General features: G+C 41.7%; 5 protein-coding genes across 5 annotated transcripts in view; 3 read left to right on the forward strand and 2 right to left on the reverse strand.

Annotated features, from left to right (window-relative positions):
- LOC123971410 (cytoplasmic FMR1-interacting protein 1 homolog) overlaps nucleotides 1–17476 on the forward strand; it is a 1205200-nt gene that overhangs the window by 1165017 nt on the left and 22707 nt on the right. The gene's annotated exons all lie outside the window — the stretch shown is intronic.
- On the forward strand, nucleotides 535–6386 carry nit2 (nitrilase family, member 2). The gene is made up of 10 exons (XM_046050309.1): nucleotides 535–714; nucleotides 868–986; nucleotides 1442–1562; nucleotides 2814–2902; nucleotides 3020–3113; nucleotides 3202–3276; nucleotides 3355–3433; nucleotides 4756–4854; nucleotides 5590–5645; nucleotides 5908–6386. Exons 1-10 carry the CDS (start codon nucleotides 687–689, stop codon nucleotides 6006–6008), a joined length of 861 nt encoding a protein of 286 aa, XP_045906265.1. The 5' UTR covers nucleotides 535–686; the 3' UTR covers nucleotides 6009–6386.
- LOC123971445 (ICOS ligand-like) lies at nucleotides 6228–8582 on the reverse strand. The gene is made up of 5 exons (XM_046050292.1): nucleotides 8188–8582; nucleotides 7816–8085; nucleotides 7453–7737; nucleotides 7194–7364; nucleotides 6228–6711 (listed from the first exon to the last, which is right to left on the reverse strand). The coding sequence occupies exons 1-5, from the start codon at nucleotides 8339–8341 to the stop codon at nucleotides 6638–6640; spliced, it is 954 nt and encodes a 317-aa protein (XP_045906248.1). The 5' UTR covers nucleotides 8342–8582; the 3' UTR covers nucleotides 6228–6637.
- On the forward strand, nucleotides 10121–15545 carry gtpbp6 (GTP binding protein 6 (putative)). The gene is made up of 10 exons (XM_046050266.1): nucleotides 10121–10639; nucleotides 10728–10865; nucleotides 10949–11019; nucleotides 11098–11228; nucleotides 11304–11374; nucleotides 11487–11645; nucleotides 11752–11960; nucleotides 12106–12254; nucleotides 12538–12690; nucleotides 12783–15545. Exons 1-10 carry the CDS (start codon nucleotides 10255–10257, stop codon nucleotides 12919–12921), a joined length of 1605 nt encoding a protein of 534 aa, XP_045906222.1. The 5' UTR covers nucleotides 10121–10254; the 3' UTR covers nucleotides 12922–15545.
- Nucleotides 12964–16279, reverse strand: si:dkey-66a8.7 (PI-PLC X domain-containing protein 1). The gene is made up of 6 exons (XM_046050293.1): nucleotides 15966–16279; nucleotides 14996–15132; nucleotides 14097–14225; nucleotides 13868–14023; nucleotides 13601–13784; nucleotides 12964–13462 (listed from the first exon to the last, which is right to left on the reverse strand). Exons 1-6 carry the CDS (start codon nucleotides 16030–16032, stop codon nucleotides 13200–13202), a joined length of 936 nt encoding a protein of 311 aa, XP_045906249.1. The 5' UTR covers nucleotides 16033–16279; the 3' UTR covers nucleotides 12964–13199.

Raw genomic sequence — 17476 nt, forward strand, 5'->3', positions numbered from 1 at the left:
GTGTCTGTTTTCTGACTACTGTACACTGGATTGTGGAAGATTATCGTGTTCTGTTTTACCTGCTACTGCTAGGTGGTTTATTTCCTAAATAATAAGTAAACAAATATCCGCTGCAAGAAGCACAGCAGCCAGTAGCAAAATGACTGGTCTGGTCTATGGTCCCCTCTGTCTTTACCTTCAGTTTAAAGCATTTAAAGGACCAAACATTCAAAATAATCATTCAGATGCAGTTCTATTAAGTGTAAATGCATTATATTCAAAGTAAGCATGTTTATAATGGCTAAGCCCTGTGAGCATTGTTTGCCAAGTAGTACTTGAAGGTATTATTAGTTGCTGGTTCGATTAACCAATGAGGAAAGACCTGGCTGAAAAACTGACACTTGATTGGCTGCGGAACACCCACCTCTGCTGACGTAAGTTCGCCTCTAAACTTCACATTAAAGGTTTTTTGAAATTGACTTAACCTCTAGTATGTATCCTACAGTCACTTTAAGTTAGAAGAACCGCCAGTTTGCATCTGCAGGCGTTCGTTATTGTTTTATAACGTTGTATTTTGTTTTACCGGACCTCCCTGGTGTTGTAAAACCGTCTGGACTCTTATTTTGGAAAAAAACACATAGCCTTCCGGAATTACATGACCTGCGCTCTACACTGTGTGTGAAACCTAACAGGACCTCTCTGCATACATGTCTACTTTAGCAAAGGCGATGTCAAGTAAGTACCAAGTTCTCTATTTATTTTACTGAAGTTGTAGCTAACTGGTATGTCTGTACATATAGACCCGAATGCATTTACAGTTTAATAGTTGCAGTCTGTAAATGTCTGCTCCAGGTGCACAGTTAAAAAGCCAGTCTCTTGTTTTCTCAGAGTTCCGTCTGGCTGTCGTTCAGCTGCAGGTGACGAGCGTCAAGGCTGACAACCTGAGCAGAGCCCGGAGGCTGGTGAAGGAGGCTGCAGGACAAGGCAGCCAGGTGGTGCTGCTGCCGGTGAGGAGCAGGGTCTGATGTAGGGACAGTAGGGGAGGCTGGGGCTGGTTGTCCCTCTGCTTTTACTGCTCCAATCTAAACTTATTTTTGTTTTGCTAGCTCAAAAAATCAGTTAATGATTACAGGTGTGCTTGTCTTTTTGGGGACAGGTTAGCTCATTGTGAAAACACTTTTTTTTTTTTTTATTGTGTATTATTAACTAAAGGACTGATCCCTCACCAGCTTCACACCTGCAAACACTTCAGGTGGGAACTGTAACCAGGTCTCTGCAGTGTACTGCTACCCCTGAACCAGCGGACTCTTTGCTGTAGTTTTGGTATAGTTAACATTTGGGGAACACACAACACTGGAAAGATGTGTCGCCAGTGCCTAAAGTGGTGAAATTCTGTCCTTAGTGCATGGGTTCAGTATTGCTGCTGTAAAAACAGCTGCTCTCTCACCTGTCATTCATACAGGAATGCTTCAACTCTCCATATGGAACCAACTTCTTCTCTCAGTATGCTGAGCGGATCCCAGGAGAGTCCACTCAGGTGCTGTCAGAGGCAGCGAAGGCGAATAAGGTGTATCTAGTGGGAGGTAGGGAAGCATCTGTGGCTGTTTATACACACACACACACACACCAGGGTCCATAGAGTAATGGGAGTATTTTCCTCCACTGTAAATTTGCATTTGAATGTTTACTTCTTACATTAATCCTATTCAATACTGAAAGTTGGAAATCTCTTGGATGTATTTACAATACAGTATTATATATGAAATATGTGTCAGCTTTCCTCAGAGTAATGTTCTTGTGTGACAGTGGGCTAATTAGCTCATTATCTTGAAAAAACAAAAGGTTGTGAGGAGTTAAGGAGAGCAGAATCAAAAGCCTGGGCCCTTAATGGAAACCCTGTTAATTTCCCTACTCCTAACTTTGTTTTTATTGATTTATTTTTACATTTTATACAGGCGTTACACCAGTATTCTCCATCTAGACTGTCAGTACTGTTCATCAGGTTTTGGTATTCGTGCCGCAAAGTTTAAGGCTAACGTGCTTTCTCCACCAACAGCAGAGTTAATAAATGATCCCAGTTTAGCCACATGAAATATTTTACACTTTTTCTTAGCTGACAGTAACCGTTTCGAAACAACAGCAACTGGTAATAGTGGCATATCACAGTTCCTCCTTTCATGTAATTTAAAATTTTAATAGCATTTGATGAAATGTGTCCACAGAATAGCCTTTTATTAACTCATTAGGCCTTTTTGAGATTTTGCAGGAAAAGCCCAGGTGTAAAATGAAAGATCTCTGTTTCACTGAAGTGTCCCATGCATAAAGCATGACGCAGGCACAGTAGCAGGACCACAACGGGCACACTTACATGATATGCAAACATTGTTTATGTTACTAATTACATCGGCGCTTTTCCTGCTACAACATGTCAGAATGCTGTGGAAAATCCATTAAGTTCTCTCTCTGGGAGTCACATGGGAAATCAGTAATATTGGTGGTAGATGCGGCTAATTGTGTAAAGGTCAATCATTTATTTAACCTCTTCTTCACAAGATAACTTCCAGAATACATTGAATGGCACACATTGAAAATATTTGATTGTGTACGAGTATCACTAAAAACCTGGTTTCTGTGCAGTGTGCTGGACTTTATAGTCAAACAGGCTTGTTGCCATTGGTTCTTACCTGTGAGCTGATTAGATTCACCTGGTGCTGATTAAGAAATGTTGTGAAGTTACTTGGAAAAAAAAAAAAAAAAACAACAGTAAGAAAAACATGCAAAAACACGTTTTCTGTCCAGCGGAGGCATGAACCATGTGACTTGTTGTTCAACAGGATCCATCCCTGAAGAGGAAGGTGGGAAGTTGTATAACAGCTGCACAGTGTTTGGGCCCGATGGAGAGCTGCTTCTTAAACACAGGAAGGTGCGTGTGCTTCAGTCATTTGTTGAAACTACTTAATGACCACCTCATAGAGATTATAGCAGGATATTCACCACCGCAAAGTGTTTCTCATCATCTGTCAATGCATCTTCCTTCAAGATTCACCTCTTTGACATCGACGTTCCAGGGAAAATCCGCTTCCAGGAGTCTGAGACGCTGAGCCCAGGCAACAGTTTGTCAATGTTCGACACACGTAAGTGACATCCGTCGCCTGCTGTTTCCTCCTCTGCAGCTGGACGAGCATCATTTGACTCTTGCCTTCTCTGTAATTCCTCCGGCAGCGTTCTGCAAAGTGGGAGTGGGCATTTGCTATGACTTGAGGTTTGCAGAGCTTGCACAGCTCTATAGTAGGAAAGGTAAGTGGCTGATTACGCTGTTTTACATGTTTTTAATGATGTGCAGGAGAGGTGATCGGGTTGTCCTTTTGTCCTCAGGCTGTCAGCTGCTGGTCTACCCTGGAGCCTTCAACATGACGACCGGTCCAGCCCACTGGGAGCTCCTTCAGAGGGGGAGGTCAGACCTCGAGTCCCAGTCACTGTCCAAAAACATTTTGATTTTGAAAAATATTTATTAGTGACCCATGATTCTTGTGTGATTTATGTCTGTCATGTAGTGTATATAAGGCAAGTTTATTTGTACAGCACATTTCAGCAACAAGGCAAATGTTTTACATAAAAGCAAGATAGGGAAATATTAAAAAAGACACATTAAAAAAAAAAAAAAAAAATAGTAACAGCATGATATTCAAAACTTCAGGTGTGAATACATCCTACACTGTGTGATATGGTCAGAGTGAAATGAAGGGACATTATTTGTGGAGGAAGAGGAACAGAAAGGTGGAACTAGTTCCAAACCTGCAGCCACATCCTAAGAAGCTGCAGACAATGCATACATTTTATCATAACAAAATATTTAAAATGAAAGTAATAATGCTTTGAAACATCCAGTACCTTCAGAAAGAGTGATCTAACTATGGTTAATACCGTAAAACTTATTTATGGAATATATATATAAAACTAAATTAATAGCTCAGCCCTTTATTTGCTTCAATCACTGAACTCATCCTGTCTATATTTGGGCTGTTAATTTCTTTGCTCAGCAAAGATAGGATATAGGCTACAATTGTTTATTTCTGCCAGTGTGAATGTTACTCGTCTGTGGGATAACATATTGATAACGAATCATTCATTTGCTCTATCCCCAAGAGACAGCCCATTTGGCCAACCTCAAGAGCACACTGGTGTTCTTTGTTTCTGTATATTCTGAGAATCTTAACTAGTGTTCAATGTGTCCATATTGTAAAAAAAATTTTAACACTTATATTTGTATGTGCAATCTAAGCATCGTTTTCTACATTTTGTATTTTTTATCAGTTTAGCAGCACCAAAGGCACAGCTCTTTGTGGTTGTATCCATGGCAGCGTTTCCCTTAGGATTTTTTTCAGAGGGGGTGGTAGACCCCTGAAACTCCTAGTGATGCAGAGCGTATTATGGATACGTTGCTTCGTCATAGACGCGGCATACAAATTTTTGCCTGTTTAGTTTCGTCACATTCTCCAATTTTATCACATTTTTATCTCTAAACTTAATTCCTCCTGATGGAGCTGGCTGCAGTTCTGATACATTCACATGTTGGATGATGACACCATGGATAGGGCCCTATGAAATGAAAATGAAAGTTAAAATTTTTGCCAGATTCAGTAATGGTAATGGCACGGCATGGCAATGATGTGATAATTATGACTTATTATATTTTTTAGGTTTTCACAACTGTCTAGAAGTTACAAATTACTGCTGTACAATTTGATGTACATCCTTTGGCTGTCTCCTTTGCAGAGCGCTTGATAACCAAGTGTATGTGGCCACAGCGTCTCCTGCCAGAGATGAAACTGCTTCATATGTCGCCTGGGGACACAGCACTGTTGTCAACCCATGGTACAGTAACAACCAGGAACATGTTGCCTTCTGTATCCTCTGACCAGCTGTGTGTGACTGTGAAATACGCACTGAGAAGGAATTAAAGGGAACGCGAGTTAGTGCTGCTGCCAGCAAGGAAGTCATGAGTGAGTGAAAGGAAAGCAGTAGTGGAGGCATTTGCCGTCAGTAAAACCAGCAGTATTGAAAAATTATTTTCATATGCTTTGACAGAAGGTAAAAATATAAGTCCTGCATTCAAAATGTCGCTTTAGTTACCAAACAAACGTATTATCAGGAAGATGCATCAAAAATATCAAAAGTAAGTAAAAGTAGGATTCATGAGTTTTGCATTATATTGTTTATTACACATGCATTAACGTGTCATTTACAGTTTACTGTTGTAGCTGCTTGAGGTGAAGCTAAGTTGAACAACTTTTTATACTGGAGTTTAAATATGTAACTACACATCCTATGTAATATCTGAACTGTCATGTAAATGTAGTGGAGTAAAAGGTGCAATGTTGTCCTCTGAGATGTAGCGTAGAAGTATATAAGAAGTACATAAGATAGAAGTACTCAAGTAAAGAACCTCAATATTGTAGTTTAGGTTTAGTGCATGTACTTGGGGGAAATTGGTGTCATATTCAAAGTGTTTCTGTTCCATTAATGAGCGGCTGTATCTTATGCTGTCTGTGAATGTTTTCACGTGTTAAATGTAGCCGGCTTTGTGATTGTTTCGATCTGTGTTTGCAGGGGAGAAGTGATCTCTAAGGCTGGACCAGAGGAGGCCGTTATTTATGCTGATATCGGTAAGCGGAGGAGCGGTTTTCTTATTTCTGCAGACAGTATCGATCAAGAGACTCTCAACTACAGGACAGAGTGGCTCCTGCTGCCACCGTAAACCATTCGTCCGCGTCGCGCATGATAATCTCAGATACAATTTTTGAGAAAAATTAGAAGTGATGCATCTCAGCTCTCTAGTCCAGAGGTTTCAAAGTGGTTACACAAAAGGGTAGTAGGGCTTGTACTGTCTGAAACTGTACTTAACCTCTCTGTATCCTCTGTTCCCAGACCTGCAGTATTTAGCCGACATCCGGCAGCAGATCCCAATCACCGCTCAGCGTCGGGACGACATCTACACAGTCACATCTGCGCAGGGAGGCTCGAGCTGAGCTCTGCAGCCTTGAGAAAGAAAGGTGCAACGCAAACCACGCAACAGAATCTTTGCTGCAACAGAGCGTCTTCGTCTCCCTGTGACGCACAAGACTTGTTTGTCTTAATAGTGGAAGCAAGACATGCAGTTGGGATGGTTGCTGATTGAACTGTAATTTGTTTAATGTCTGGTGCTTAAATGACTGATCAATAGAAAATCGATCACACTTGGTAAGCAGTTAATTGTTGACATCATTTATTAAGTGAAATAAAGCATTTGCTGGTTACATCCTCTGTAATGTGACATACTGAATCCTTTTAATCAGTTTTATATTACTGGAAATAGAACTGTTGGCATTTCTTGAAAAAGTGCTCCATTAAAAGAACAATTGCCTTCAGTTTTTTGACTAGTGATTGTGGCAACAGAGATTTCAAATGTAGAAACATTTTAGTTCTTGATTGTCATATTTTCTGTCCTGATGGAAAAACATTAACAGATCTATAAAACAAATCAACAGCCCCAGGTTTGGACTACAATGTTAAATCCTCCCTGTGGTAAACAGAAAGGTAATGCATATTTACAAATCAGTGCATTGTATCTCAATTTGAAAATGAGTGACCATTGATGAGGATTTGTCGATTCCAATCTCTACACACTAGTGTCCTGTGGCTCCGGGTTCATCGCCTCGGTCTCCTCCGTGTCCCGATTTCGTCTTCTGTGTCCTGTTGAAAGCAAACATTAATTTCAATAAGAGCAAGAGGTTTTTTTTTTAGTGGTGGCAAAATAACATTACACACCACTGTGTGTGTGATGTAGCACACATCCCTTCTCTCTCTCCTTATGTCAGAGGTTCCAGTACATTATACAAAGGTATAATATGTAGATTGTATTCTGATTATGAAGTTACACGCTTCTTAATTCTGTCTAGGAAAAAGACTCGCTGAAGTTTGGTTTACTATTGATTTAGATGAGTGGAACATATTTAGTAGAGGGTCGGTTTCCAGATGAAACGTAGCCTGATGACTTTACATATAATGTCATAAACCAAAAGGGTTGACTATTGGGAAACGAGAAATCTATGGTTTATAGCTTCGGAGGACCGGCATATGGGAGAAGCGTTCATACTTATAGTTTTATGTTGTTGTAGTGTCATATGTTGGATGTGTGTATTATGTGAAGCGTGTCACCAGCAGCAGATGCCTACCTCTGTTAGCCTGTTGGAATTCCTGCTCCTTCCTCTTATTTATTCTGTCCAGACGAATCTGATAGGCAATTCCTGCCAGCACCATGAGCCCAACCACCACAGAGAGAGCCGTGCTGAACATCCAAACGCCATCTGATGCTTGGGTCACCACTGGGCTGTCCTGCACTCCATCTGAGAACCAACAAGGACCAGAGATTAGTGGACAAGCGGTGTGCGTTTGGGGCCTGATAAAGTGAATAAGCAGCGGTCAATCGCTCACAGCTTGTGGAGGCAAAGGTTTCGTTCATGGACAGGTTCTTTATGATGCACGACACGCTGGAGTCTTTGGGAATGTTGATCGTCAGGTGACTTGTGATGTTGTAGAGATGGGAGTCTGGGAGTGATGCTGCCAAGGTCCTCACTGAGCCTTCAGGGGGCTCCTCGCTGTCATTGATGAGCCAGTCAACAGCAGGTTCAGGAAAACCACCACCAGAGTGACACACGAAGACCTCCTTATCCCCCTGCGCCTCTTCTTCCCTCTGCAGGAGCGGGGAGCTGAAACTGGCTGCAGACAGCCATCAAAGACAAAACTTAGTTTCCTTTACATGTTCTTCTGATTACCTACTGTGTGTTTGGCACTGACCTGCTATCCTGAGGCACACAGTGCACAGTGGAGCACTGTGATTCCCCTCTGAAATGATTAACAGACTGTAATTGACGTTGTGCTCTTTAGCATCAACAATGGGCAGCTCCAGAGAGAGGTCTCCAGCAAGTGCAGCCTCGGCTGAGATTCTGAACACCACTGAATCGCCTCTCCTCCACTCAAAGGAAAAATTGTTAAAGGTTGATAATTCATTGTAAAAGCATGGCAGTGACACAAGCCGCCCGACAATGCCAAGGACGCACTCTTCCTCTGTAAAGAAAAGAGTGAGACAGCACAGGTAAAAAGGTAAGTGAAAGTGTGAAAAGTCATCTCGGTGTGTAACACGCATGACCAAACAGAGATGTATCTCACCCAGACAGCCGCAGAAACCAAGGAAACAGAGCAACAGTCCTGTGCGCCACAGCGCCACAGGCATCTCCCGCTGAGGACAGGTTTGCGCACGCGACACGCGAAAACAATTCAAAGTTTTTCTCCTCTTAAAACTGAACAACGATGACTGGTCCATTACTAACAACACGTCCGTCTAAATTTACTTCCGCGTCTTCTGCTCGCTCCTTTCACACAACTGAAGGACACACGCACACCTGATTCACTCCGAGAGAGTCATTTTCAGTCGTGTTGCGGCATGTTTTTTTGGTTCCTTTCCTATCTAAAATATCAGTAGTACCGCCCACTGGTTTAAAATAAAAACATTCCTAAGTACGTTAAAAACACCGGCCCTCCCAGTTTCTACCAACATATGTCCCGTTGGGGTCCAAATTATGGAGACTGCTCCGACCTGTTGGACTACTTTTTTAGGGCTCACGCCCACGCGCGGTGGGGTTGGCAGCATCTTATTAATGATATTAACATAATATTTTGATACAACAATATTGTGCAAATGATTATTTACAGAAAGGTAGGTTTTATTAAAGCATTTAAAAACTATTGGCGGTGTTTTACAAACCTGTGATATAAGGAATTATTTTCTTACTATGTATTTATTTTACTTCTCCTCAGACTTGATGTTTTGGCAGCTCTGTTTTCTGTTGTTTGGTAATTACTAAAGTCATGTTTTAAGATGCCTGTTAGACCTTTTGTCTAACGTTTTTAAAAATCTGTAGAACTATAAACTCTATGTGGTTAGTTACATACAGTAATAATCCCAGAATGTTGAAATTGAACAGATTTTTTTAACCCAGTGCAATATCCATATAATATGCTCTCTCATTGGACAAAAGTTTATCCAACAACTCGAGTAGGCATTGGCTTTCAGGTCCTGCTGCTTCTGACTCGGCAAATAAAATGAAAATGAAGGTACCTCCAAAATAATCTGAAATGAAATGAACTGAAAGCATGGGAATGTATTTCCTTCCAGTCTAATATGTCACGGCTAAATTATAGTAAGTGAGAGGTGCAATAACACTTTAGTCCAGCAGGGGGCAGACTGACTGTGAGACCCAAACACCTTCCTTTTCTTTAGTTTGTATTAAATGTAATGTCCCATGAGCTTATTTATTTCACTGTATAGCTCCTCATTTAAGATGTAAATAAAGTAGTGGAATTAAATGATAAAGGAAATTACATAAAGAGGGATATTTTTGCTCTTTGTGTTTAGTCTCCCAGGCAGCTTCTGCCTGCCAAGGGTTGTCCTAAACTCTAACCCCTGGGTAAAAAGTCCCACTCTAGTAAGATTTATGTAACAAACACAAACGTTAACTTTAGTCAAATCCATACATTTTATCACTTGTAGATTAAAATGTTCGGTTGGTAAGGCAGTATGTGGTTAAGTACACACCCTGCGAGAAAACTTTGCCTGGAAGGCAGAACTCCACCGCACTATCAAAATCTATCTTTATTAGCAGAAAAGTGATATCCAAGCAACTTATAAAAAATAACTGTGTAATGGATACATACAACACATAAGGGATGTGTAGCTAGGCGGTACAATAATAATACAGCAAAAAAATAAGGATATCACTGAAAGACCTTCAAACAACATGCAAGTATCTTCAGTCTTTTTGTTGGAGGAGAAACAGATTGTTCTAAAATAAAGTTCAATTTCTTTCTCAAGGAGGAAGAGGGAACCGAAACAACATAAAACTGATAAAGAAATAATAGTTGCAGAGTTGCTTTCATTACTGAAACCCCCAAAAGATAACAACCTAACGTTAACATAATATATAATAGTTATAGATATATTTCTTACTATTGGGATATCAACAATACTTCCTGCTACAGCAGGGGGGCAGTGTGCGGTCTACAGGTTGGTTCGTGGTCCTTCAGGAAGCAAGAAGGAGACGAAGAAGAGGACGTAAACAGCGCTCATGGGTGACCTGTGGCTCTCGTCTAGCACATAGCATGATCGGTGGTGGTTAGCTTAAATACTGTCCGAGATCTGAATGCGATGACACAAGCAGGGGAGCTTCCGGGGGCAACATGACGACACTGAGGAGGATCGGTTCACGGTTAGCACTCCTGCAGAGGCCGTGCGCACGCAGCGGCCAGAGAGCAGCACCCTGCAGCCTCCCACACACGCCTCACCACGCTGCGGCAGTGAAGAGCGCGTCTGCGGTGCTGTCCAGGGCGTTTGCACTGTCTGCATGGAGGCTAAAGAATACGGAGGACTCCAGCTGTGGTCGCCACACGGGATTCACCGAGGAGGAGGAGGAGGAGGAGGAGGGTGAAGATTTCATTCATGACAGCGAGGTGGAGGAGCTGTTTCTGCAGCAGGTCCCTGCAGGCATCGGAGAGGGCCAGCACAGGGTGTTCATCGTTCACCCCGATGTGAAGTGGGGAAGCAGGAAGCAGCATCTCACCACAGGTAACAAGGCACGCGCACAGATGTGAGTGTGCGGACCACGCTAGGGTGATGGTGGGACTCCTCTCACGCTGTACTGCTTTCTTTGCAGCCGAGCTGATGATGGCCGAGGCCGTGGGGCTGGTGAACACTTTAGACAACTGGAAAGTGGTGGACAAGATCATCCTCTCCACAAAGACACCAGAGAAGAAGAGGATATTTGGCAAAGGCAACTTCCAGACTCTTGCAGGTATTCTCCATTGCGTGTCCACCTGTGTGTCTGTGCGTGGAGTCTTAATATGACTCACCTGTGATTTTTTTTTTCCCCTTCAGAGAAAATCAGGCAAACTGCAGGAATCACTGCTGTGTTTGTGAATGTTGAACGTCTGTCTCCTTTGTCTGAGGTAAAATTATCTAAAAAAAAAATATTCGGTCTATGTTCAGAAAGGTTTCCTGCACTTACGGCCTTTTCTTCCACACAGAGGGAGCTGGAGGAAGCCTGGGGCGTTAAAGTCTTTGACAGATACTCAGTGGTCCTCCACATCTTCCGCTGCAACGCCAGGACTAAAGAAGCCAAGTTACAGATCTCTCTGGCTGAGATCCCCTTGTTAAGGTAACGTCATTGATGGGATCAATATCCAATTTATGTTTGCTCTCCTTTTAAAATGTCTTCCTCTGACGGTGGTAGATCTCGTCTGAAAAATGAAATCGCTAACTTGGACCAGCAGGGTGGAGGATCGAGATACATCGGAGGCTCAGGTAACATCTTGACACCCCCGGTGATAAACCTGAGCGCACACATGTCTGGATGTTAGAGCACTTGAGCTGCCCTGTCAGAAAGGAGCTTCAGCTCTGTGATTGGTCCCTGCAGGCGAGACGCTGGTGGAGGTCCAGCAGAGACTGCTGAAGGAGCGGGAGATGAAGATTCGCTCAGCGTTGGAAAAACTGCGGAAAAAGAGGCACCTACTGCGAGCGCAGCGTAAACACAAGGAGTTCCCCATCGTCTCTGTGCTAGGATATACAAACTGTGGTGAGGGACTGGAAACAGTGCTGGTACATTTTTCATTTTAATATATTTTGGGCGTCAGTTTTGACGACATTGACTACATGACTTTTCTTTTCCATCGTTTGCTCAGGAAAAACGACCCTGATCAAAGCGCTTACTGGTGACAGTGGTCTTCAACCCAGAAACCAGCTTTTCGCCACACTGGACGTCACCGTCCACGCCGGCCGGTTGCCCAGCCACATGACTGTTCTGTACGTGGACACCATCGGCTTTCTGTCCCAGCTGCCCCACCAACTCATTGACTCCTTCTCTGCCACCCTGGAAGATATTAAACACTCAGTATGTACCTGATGCTCATTTTAAGGGTGTCTGTGATGAGATGCAACCCACATGGCTCGTGAAATATCCAGAGTTCCAGTAAAAGTTAAGGATTTAATGAAGCGTTGAGTAATTGAGTTTGTATTTGTCATTCTCGACCTTCCAGGATCTGCTGGTTCACGTCAGAGACGTCAGTCATCCCGAGACAGTGAATCAGAAGGTGAACGTACTGAAAGTCCTCAAGAACCTGCAAATCCCTGACAGGCTGATGAGCTCCATGATAGAAGTCCACAATAAAATTGACCTTATTGACAAGTAAGAGATTTTAAGACTTCCCAAGATCTTTTAAATTCGATATGGAAGTTTATCCAGAATGAAAATATCAGCAGCCAGTAAGATCTAGAAGGTAAATTTTGTGTTGGGCTGAATGTTTCAACACAAGATCTTGTCACAAAGCCACAAAATGTAACTGATTCATTCATATGGGCATCATTATGAGTGTAATTGTGTGTGCTGTGTGAATGGGGTCGAGCCAGTACTCGGGTTAGTCTTCAGAAGAGGAAGAAAAGTCAAAGTATCTTCTGTTATCCCTCCCCAGCTATCAGTTTACAGAGCCCAACGCACTGCCCATATCTGCCTTGGAGGAGCGAGGCCTCGATGAGCTGAAGAAAGCAGTGGAAGAAGAGATTGTTAACTCTACAGGAAAGCACATTTTAGACCTCAAAGTTGACCTCAGCACTTCCCAGTTAAGGTGAGCTGGGAAGCTGTTTTTCTTTACTTTTTTTTTGTTGTTGTTGTTTAAAATAAGAGAGCACAGCACTAAACGTGCATCTTCATCCACAGTTGGCTGTACAAGGAGGCCACCGTTCAGGACGTGCAGGTGGATGCAGATGAAGGCTCGGCCGTTGTCAAGGTCATCATCAGCGCCGCCGCTTACGGACGCTACAAGAAACTGTTCGCAGGGAGAGAGCAGCAGCAGTAGTGGGGAGGAGGGTGATGCAGATTCAAATAACTCACGGGTCCATGCAGACGGCAAACTGTACTACAAACAGTGTATTTATTGTACAGTATAATATATTGAACACACATAAGAATGATGTACGTTCTTGTAAACATATATAAAGTGTAGATTCAAAACAAAGATTGTTGTACAGTTAAGTACAGAAACATTTCTTTTAGTTATAAATTGACGTATAGACAAGAGAAAATGAGGTATACAGTGGCTATTCTGGGATCAGTTCCCGTGGAATGAAATCACAGCTAAGTGGATTTTTTATCTGACGGCGTTCTTCTTAGAAGTTTTTGGTTCAGTGCGATGACCACAGAGCACAGCGGGAGTGGACCCACAAAGTCTCCAGCAATGATGTTGAGGCTCTTGGGGTCCGACCCGGGTCGCTGCTTCTCCAGCCACTTCCTCAAACACTCCCAGTTACTGAAGGTCAGCGTCCGCAGGGATTGCTTCAGGTTCACCGTGATGTAACACCGGTCAGCCGTCAGGTTCAGGCCAGAGACGAAGAAGCCCTCTGGAAAATAAACAAAACAGAAAACATAGTATGTTCGTGAACACACACCAGGAAGCACACATAATACGCTTCAGTGTTAGATGCTCCGCTCGGTGCAGTAAATATCCCGGAAGAGGCCAAAGTGTAAATGAAACTCACCTGGACGTCCCAGGTCTTTGTTCCAGTCCAGGTAGCTGATAACTTCTTGTGCTGTGCGCTTGTTGGCCCACCAGTAGGGGATGGCAGGCCACAGCTCCTGATGCCCCACTGCAATATTGGAGTCATAGGACAGGATAACCTGGTAACCAGATGCCCACAGACTCCGCAAGGTCAGGACTGATTCCTGTGGAGGGCACGATAGGTTTCGTAAGGCATTATGTTGTCTTTACTTTCACCGTAAATCAGCTGTACAAGGAGAAAACTAACATTCTGGGGGCAGAGTTTTGAGCCGAAAAGCTTCTTCAGGGAGAAAATGAATGCTTTGTGGAGATTGTCGTCAATTCCCTCAAAATTGCAGCAAGCAAGAATAACTATCTCCTTTGGGTGAGAGTCCAGCCAGGTGGCAACAGACGACAGTGTTTCCTGTAGAGGAGAGAGATTTACTGTTAACATGCCAAAAAAGCCCAAACTGAAACTTTAAGATGATTATACGCACCAAGACTATTAAATGTGTGTAGATGATGTGTGTGAAGTACAAGTCGCTGGACGAGTCGTTGGGTTTGTGCGCAATGCGTAGATCGAAGAACCGAATCCCCATCGAAAGTTGCTCCTCGATGCTTTTGTCCTGCAAGGACGAGCAATTCATAAAACATGCCTGAAAATACTTTCACATCTACAATTCCAGGAAACATGTTTGGAGAGACAACGTATTTAAGTATATTTGTTCATAATTGATATAAAATTAAAATGCCTTTCATATGCAAATGAAAGTGGTCACGTGCCGTGACGAACCCTCAGAGAATCATCACTCGACTCTGCAGTTCCCTTCAGGTAAACAGCGTTTTAGTGCCTTTAAGCTAATTGGTTTGGTTGTCTGGCCTGCAACTGACCTATTTTAGTAAACAAACACATGATTTGGATCTTAAAGCTTTGTGGCTGACTGAAACTACAACTGAGATACAAGTGAATAAACTACAAACCCTGAAAAAAACACATCCCCCTCAGGACTACAGGGGTGAGTTTAATCTCGCAAAGGTTTGCTACAGTTTCCAGATTTAACGACGTGTGCCCTCGAAAAGGTGTGCAACGTTTTCTCCCGTTTGGTGGCTGTGTCAGAGGTGTTACCCAATCAGCAGCAACATGTACAATAACACAGCTGTATTGAAAAGACAGTAAAGTTTTTTCAAGGCACCATTTATGTTTAACTCAACGTTTTGTGGGGCTGAACTCAGTCCTGGCCACCCTGTCAGACTGCCAAGTGGTTTCTGGGAGGTTGAGTGCGAAAACCCCACAGCAACACCTTCTTAGTCCCATAGAGGTCCTCACAGCACTCTGAAATAGTCAGCACAATTTGTCTGGCAACTGATAATCTTTATACATTTATACCATACATACCTGCGTTGTAGTCCATCTAAAAATGACAGGTCTGGTAAAGCAGTGGAAAAGTCCATCCAAGAGCCTAAAAAACTCAGACTCAGATGGGACCAATGGGGAGTTTATGTCCAGACAGTAACTCATGGCATCATGGCTCCCTGGGTAAACAGGTGTGAATAGACATATTAAAGCTGAACTGGGAGAGACTGGTTTCTAGTAGTTAACCTAACCACTAGCCTAAAATGCACAACATTTGTGTGACTATGTGCAGAAGATAATGGCATGATAGATGGTGATTTGCTCCCCTGAGTAGCACCAGTTTTACTAGAATGGAGAATTTAAATGAATAACTTAATTGCTAACTGCTGCTTGAATTAGTAGAGTTTTTATAAATGTTATAGTACCACAATTTTAATAGGATGTTTTAAACAATTTTAAATGATGTGAGGTAGATTAATCCTGTATTAAGACAGGAAGTATTCTCCTTATTTAGTTCTTGAAGAAATATCACTCTTTTTATGTTTATATTAATTGAGGAATTTTCTATGAATAAAATACATTTTCTTATTCAGTTTTCTGTCCTTGTCATTTTGTCATTATTACAGATTACAAAGTGACTTGTCCCTGATAACCAAAAATGTTTTTTGTACAAAGAACACCAATAGGTGTGGCAAGTCTCTTCTGGGTAAGATATCTGCACGCCTTCCTGGTGTGGTTAGAAAACACCTTGAGGATTTCAGCAAGGTCTAATGTGTTGATCTAATTTGTTAGATATGGAATAACTCAAAATTGCACAAAGTGCCAGATTACAGGAATTTACCCTTCATCTATTCTTCTAAGAAATCATAAAGTATTTACATTCACAGTAGAAGCTGGAATAAGAACTTAGAGAATGATTTCCTACCGTTATGCAGTATAGAAGTAGGCTAATAACCTGCACTGTTAAGTAACATTAGGCTACAACAGCAAGAGAAAAAAGTGTTAAACACACCGGGTATGGCCAGGTTTGTCAGAGGAATGTTCCACAACTCCTCGGGTAAAGCTGACATCCAGTCCATGTCGCATCACCACTTCTGAATGCAGACCCGAGAAGTATGTGTCAGGCTGTTCAGACTCACGTACGCAGCCATGGTCGATCCGGAATTACCTGATTCTTCTGTGTTGACTGACAGCTAAATGTAGTCAGTATGGGAATTCCGCTATTATGGGACACTTCAAGAAAATTAGGCCACTTGTAGCCTATCAAAAAAACGTTTCTTACACTTCAGCCCTAGCACACTGTGCTTCGACGCCATGACGTTTGGAACGAAGGGGGCGGAGCGAACAGAAAACCGGTGGTTGAGCTGGAGATCATGTAGAAAACTTAGACTGTATAAAATAAAGTAGAAAACCATAACTCCTACATTTCCTTGCAGAAAACACAGTATGAGTTTGTAAAACCATAACATAACTGCTATAAAATAAAATACAAATTCCCACATTTTTTAAAGCTGATATTTGAAGCTGCAGCATCGTTGTGTTCTATTATGTTTTACAGGAGCAAAGGAGACAAAGTGTTGATGTCAAGTTTATTTACGCTTCCCTCCATCACATAAGCATAGACAACCTTTCTTAGAGATGTCATTCACCCAGATCACAAAGAAGCAGCACCAAGAAGAAAGGAACTCCCGTGGAAGCAAAGTCTGATTACTGATTCTTTCAATTGATGTTTTTCGAAATAAATATTGATGAGAGAATTCTTTTTACCTTTGCTTTTCATTTTTAGTGTGACACACTGGCTTTAAATTATAGAGGGGCTATTTACATTGGCCTGTAGATGAAACAGTAAATGGAATAAATTAAACCTTTTGAATTATTTCAAGAATACATTTTAAAAGTTATTTTATTTACAAATATATATTTTTATTGCCAATATAATGCAATACAACAATCAAACTGATGACAGAAATCTCCTGCCAACGCTTAACAATTGGTCAATCAGAGCTCCTGCTGCTCAATGGGTTCAATCTGATTAAATCTGATTACACTTTTTACACATCTTTAAATTAAACACAGCCTCTTTAAACTAAAGAGATCACGAAATAGAAAAATTAAATTTCCCAATTAATTGAATTGATTGATTGATTTTTACTATGATTGGAAGACACAAGTAAATAGAATAACATTTTTTAAATTAGTCTTTAATTAAAAAAAAAACCATTTAATTATCAACTTGAATTGTTTTTACTGAGCAATTTTAATTAAACATGTTAAGAGTCTTTTATTATCTCACACTTTGGTCTCTATACTAAATGCATAATTTAATGACCATTACCTACCATTAGTAAGAATTGTCCTTAAACTGTAAACAGCTTTACATGTTTGGAAATGTTTTGAGGCTTTTACAATAATGTCTTTACATGAATTATTTGCCTGATTTTTATCATGTTGGCTACTATGAGGGAAATAGCTTGGACTGAACTGATCCAAGAACAGCAGAGTTTCAGACAGATGATGTAATAC

The sequence above is a fragment of the Micropterus dolomieu genome, linkage group LG05 (genome assembly GCF_021292245.1).
Source record: "Micropterus dolomieu isolate WLL.071019.BEF.003 ecotype Adirondacks linkage group LG05, ASM2129224v1, whole genome shotgun sequence".
Classification (NCBI taxonomy): domain Eukaryota; kingdom Metazoa; phylum Chordata; class Actinopteri; order Centrarchiformes; family Centrarchidae; genus Micropterus; species Micropterus dolomieu.